The sequence below is a fragment of the Bubalus kerabau genome, chromosome 1 (assembly GCF_029407905.1).
Source record: "Bubalus kerabau isolate K-KA32 ecotype Philippines breed swamp buffalo chromosome 1, PCC_UOA_SB_1v2, whole genome shotgun sequence".
NCBI classification, from domain to species: Eukaryota; Metazoa; Chordata; class Mammalia; order Artiodactyla; family Bovidae; genus Bubalus; species Bubalus kerabau.
In genome coordinates, this window is record NC_073624.1 from 90,887,333 (window position 1) to 90,892,646 (window position 5,314).

Below are 5,314 nucleotides of genomic sequence, written 5' to 3' on the forward strand. Positions count from 1 at the left end.
CTTTTATTAAAGTTTCACACTTTAAAGTTGTGATGTTCAATACGGTAACTACTAGCCACATATGGTAAATGAACATTTGAAATGTGGCTAGTATGAACTGAGATGTGCTTTAAAATGAAAAATATATAACAGATTTTAAATTCTTAGCATGAAAATATAAAATTTCATTAATAATTTTTGTATTAATTTTGAAATAGCATTTTGATGGGAGTGTCTAATAAAATATATTATTAAAATTAATTCCACTTTTCCTTAATGTAGCCACCATAAAATTTAAAATTACATCTGGCTTGCATTCCATTTCTATTGAACACTCCTAGGAGCCTAAACCAGTTCCTATCAGCTCACTGCTGTTCAGAGAAATCCATTCTTTGTTATCAGGCATCTCGGAAAAGCCTTTCCACTTCAGTAGATATTCATTCCACTTGCCCCTTAACCACACGTCTGTCTAGCACCTTCTCCACAACATACTCCTCCTCATCTTCTGAAGAAGAACTGTCAGCTGTCCGCTTGGTTTTCTTTCCCATGTCTCACACTGATTCACCTGAAGGACTAAGGCCACCGGCTTCCCGGGATCGAGACCGACCACTCACGCTAACGTCTCCCCTGTTTTTCTGTGGTGAGACCACAAGCCACTGCCGCTGCCGCCTTCTGCGCAACGCCAAACGCCCGCCAAAACGGATCCTTCCCTGCGCCTCACATCCTGCCTTTTGTGCAGCATTACTAGGGCTCAGGGGCAGAGCTATTTGTCCAGCAGTGTGTACAAGCCAGGGCTCCCTCGGTGGCTCAGCGGCAAAGAATCGCCTGCAACGCAGGAGACGCAGGAGCTGCAGGATCAATCCCTGGGTCGGAAAGATTCCCTGGAGGAGGGCACAGCAACCCACTCCACTATTCTTGCCTGCAGAGTCCCATGGACAGAGGAGCCTCGCAGGCCACAGTCCATAGGGTCGCAAAGAGTCAGACACGACTGAAGCGACTGAGCATACACACACACGTGTACGAACCAGGAAATCTTTTGTCGCGGGGCTCCCACAAAGCTGGAGATGGTTGGGCATTAGGTAAATGATCTGAAGCAGGATAAACAAATGTGTCACTTGTAATCTCTATTGGAACATGTAGATTCAATAAAATAAACAGTTTCAAATATCTTAAGAGGGTGAGTGATCTGGCATTGACCATGTGCTCATTCCTGTACCAGCCACTGTGTCAAAAAGGATGAGCAAGTAATGAGAAGAGATGGGGAAGATTTGGGGACACTGTGATTAACAATCCCTATGAGACTTTAGTTGGAGTTTAGTTACTGGAAAAATGGTAAAGAATGCCTAAGCAGGTAATAACAATATCTACCATACTGTGTGTAATAAATCAAATATTTTTGTAAGAAGAATTGCAAGATAAAAGGTTCATCTAGCCACCTTCCTCTAACTAGGATGAAACTGGTATCATTCCATAAAACGCCTTCACCTTTTCTTAAGTATTTTCAAGAAAAAAATGTATGGCATCTTACAGATCCTTATATCAGAGAATTCTCCTAAATATCCAGGCATTATTTATTGCAATTCTACCCAAGTTCTTCATCATTTTGATTTTTTTAATCTATGATTTGAAACACTAGAAACATCTTCTCAGCATTCTTCTCACAGCTGCCTTCACCTCCTTGTTCTTCAGGCTGTAGATGAGAGGATTCAACATGGGAGTGACCACACTATACTGCAAGGAGAAGATCAGCTCTTGAATGGATCCTGAATTTGGCATGAGATAGCGGAGTAAGCCTGAGCCATAAAAGAAGATCACTGCAGTGAGGTGGGAGGAACAGGTGGAGAAGGCCTTACTTCTGCCTTTGGTGGAGCTGATGCTCAGGATGGTGAACAAAATGTGAACATAGGAGAAAAATATCAAGAGGAAATTTCCAAAGAAATGCAGGAGGCTGGAGCAGAGCAGGGCAGTAAAGCTTGCAGACACACCGGAGCAAGACAAAGGGTAAAGAGAGGGCAGCTCACAGCTGAAGTGGTGGATACTTTGAGCCTCACAGAAGTCTAAGTTGAGAGCTACAAGGATATTGATGAGAGCATCCAGAAAAGCCAAGCCCCATGAGCCCCCCACCAGCCCCATACACAGCTGTTTGTTCATCACCTGGCCATAGAGCAGAGGAGAAGTGATGGCAACATAGCGGTCATAGGCCATGACAGCAAGTAGGCAGGATTCTGTGCCTCCAGTGGCAAACACAAAGAAGACCTGAGCCATGCAGCCTTCTACTGAGATGGTTTTCTTCTCAGACAGGAGGTTCTCCAATAGCTTGGGTACAGTTACAGAAGAATGGCAGACATCCAGAAAGGACAACTGTCCCAGGAAAAAGTACATGGGGATGTGAAGCTGGGAATCCACCCTGATCACCAGCAGCAGCATCAGGTTCCCCATCAGGGTCAGGATGTAAATAACAAAGAACAGCACAAAGAGCAGAGCTTGGACTTGGGGGTCAGCAGACAGCCCGAGGAGAATAAACTCAGAGACAACACTGTGGTTTCTCATTGCCTTCGATATTTTCTTGGGAATGCAAGAAAAAATTCAGGTGAAATCTCTTCTGATGTCTAACAAATATCCAAGTGTTTTAACCCTCTCCATTCACAAAGCTTTATGCCTACTCAAAAATGTAAGTTCTGAAATGATAAACTTCCTCAAGTCTCTAAGTTTACCAAAACCTGTAATAATTTTTTCTGTGGGATCCCAAAATGTGAAAAGCGAAGTTTCTCAGTCGTGTCTGACTCTTTTCAACCCCATAGACAGTATCCTAAGGGTTTATCCATCTACGGGATTTTCCAGGCAAGAGTACCGGAGTGGGTTGCCATTTCCTTCTCCAGGGGATCTTCCCAACTCAGGAATCGAACCCGGGTCTCCCACATTGCAGGCAGACGCTTTACGCTCTGAGCCACCAGGGAAGCCAATCCTAGATCAACTTGGGTTGTGGGATTCCCAACCCTATATCAACTCCCTCTCCACTTTTATTGTTCTTTCTTTAATGTCTTAAGAGTTTACTTGCTATTGTTTTATTATTAAAGTTACTTGATGATGTTTGTGAACTGTTGATAATAAACTAGTAAAGAGGGAGAAATTACAGGAGGAATAAGAGAAAATTGCAGAAATGGTGTCTTTCAGAGCAGCTGGGTCTCAGAGCAGAAGCAGAGTATGGCCAAAGGCAGGAGAGGTTTTACTTCACCAAACATGCATGAAGTAAGTATATTTTGTTTTAAAAAGGAAACTGCCATAAAAAAAAAAAAAGGCTTTTATTTTTCACTAACTATTTAAATAGGGTCAATAATGGAAAGTGAAGAGGGGTAGTGGCTGGAGATTTGCAGAGTGAGGAGAAAGGGAATTAATTAAAGAGAAAGGGGCACAGCAATATCCCAGATATTATAAAGGTGATCATAAACTGCTGACCAATATGGGAACATACTCTGCTCATAATCTCCAGGCTCAGCTTGTGTAATCTATTCAGGTGCATCTCTTGTCTGTGCCTTCATGCCATTTGTAAATAAAGAGTACCCTCTAACTTTCTAAGATTGGCCTTCTCTTTCTCTACTCTGAACTAACGACTAAAATTACAACCCAAGACTCAGGATAACCCTTCAACACTATTGACTCCACCATCTCAACCTTTCCTGTCCTGCTCAATATCTTGTGTTCACAGTGAAAGATCCACCACTCAGTTTCTCAAAGGAATTATGATTTCTCTACCATGTTTATCCAAACACCCGGAATCAGAGCTATTCTTAAAAATCAAGTTCACATTATCTGTATTTCTCACCTAGTTGAGCAACAACTAGCACAGAATTAAACAAAAACTTTTTTTTCGAATCCAGTGATCCAGAAGATGACTAAGTCTGAAGGTCAGTGTGAATTTTCAGTGTTATGATGGAGTCTGAAAACTCCTGTTGCATACAGACCTCTTCCTTGATTTCTAAAAGATGAAAATAAAAAGGGTAAGTTGTATATATTATTTATAAAAACCTCAAACCTTCCTCTCATGTGGGGATTATAATAATTTTACAGTATTAACACTTTTTTTTTCTTTTACTCGCTACTGTAGCTCTAGCTATAGCAATCTGGATTCATCTTGAAAACATTGCATCATTGGCAGAAGACATTGGAAAATCAAGTCATGAAATACAGAGAACTACCCATTATATTTTGGAGGGCAGCAAAAAGGAAGGTCCCCTCCATTTTGGTGCCCTCCATTTTACTCATCTCTAAATGGAATCTTATTTACTAGCAATAGAAATTCCTTAAACTTTGGGGAAACTTATTTTCCTATAAATAAAAGCAAAAGAGTAAAAATCTTGCGTAGGGCATTTTTATGAAGGACAAACCTAGAAACTGCTCTATCAGGGGCCATACCTCCTCACAGATAGAGGTGTAGTGAGTTAGTTACTTCTGGTCACAGAAGTAAATAAAATCACTTATTTTGTTTACCTGGTGCTACAAATTCACTGTCCTTGATGCTTCATTTATTCAGAATTGATGCTTCAGATTCCAAATTGAGAATGTAAATAGCTCTGAGAATGGTACCACTATAAGTTTTCATTTGTTATCACAATTAGATGCAGTTAGCTGACTAGATCACTTCCAAAGAAAGACAGTCGGAGAAGAGTTCATTTTAGAATGAGACGTACAGAAGTACCCAGCATTGGCCCAAAGGAGTTGCTCAAAAACGTTTTTACAAATGGGCTTCCTCAAAACCACAGTGAGGTACCATCTCACACTGGTCAAAATAGCTGTCATCAAAAAGTCTACAAGCCATAAATGCTGGAGAGGGTGTGGAGAAAAGGGAACCCTCTTACACTGCTGGTGGGAATGCAAACTTGTACAGCCGCTATGGAGAATGGTGTGAAGATTCCTTTAAAAACTGGAAATAGAACTGCCATATGACCCAGCAATCCCAGGGCTGGGCATACACACTGAGGAAACCAGAATTGAAAGAGACATGTGTATCCCAACGTTCATCGCAGCACTGTTTATAACAGCCAAGACATGGAAGCAACCTAGATGTCCATCAGCAGACAAAGGGATAATGAAGTTATGGTACATATACATAATGCAATATTACTCAGCCATAAAAAGAACACATTTGAGTCAGTTCTAATGAGGTGGATGAAACTGGAGTCTATTATACACAGTGAAGTAAGTCAGAATGAGAAACACCAATACAGTATATTAACACATATATATGGAATTTAGAAAGACAGTAACGATGATACTATATGCAAGGCAGCAAAAGAGGCACAGATATAAAGAACTGACTTTTGGACTCTGTAGGAGA

The 5,314-nt window shown here is 41.1% G+C and overlaps 1 protein-coding gene across 1 annotated transcript; it reads right to left on the bottom strand.

Moving 5' to 3' along the window:
- Positions 1-1,611: 1,611 nt before the first annotated feature.
- Positions 1,612-2,529, bottom strand: LOC129641688 (olfactory receptor 8S1-like). The gene has a single exon (XM_055566318.1). It carries the CDS (start codon positions 2,527-2,529, stop codon positions 1,612-1,614), a length of 918 nt encoding a protein of 305 aa, XP_055422293.1.
- Positions 2,530-5,314: the final 2,785 nt, after the last annotated feature.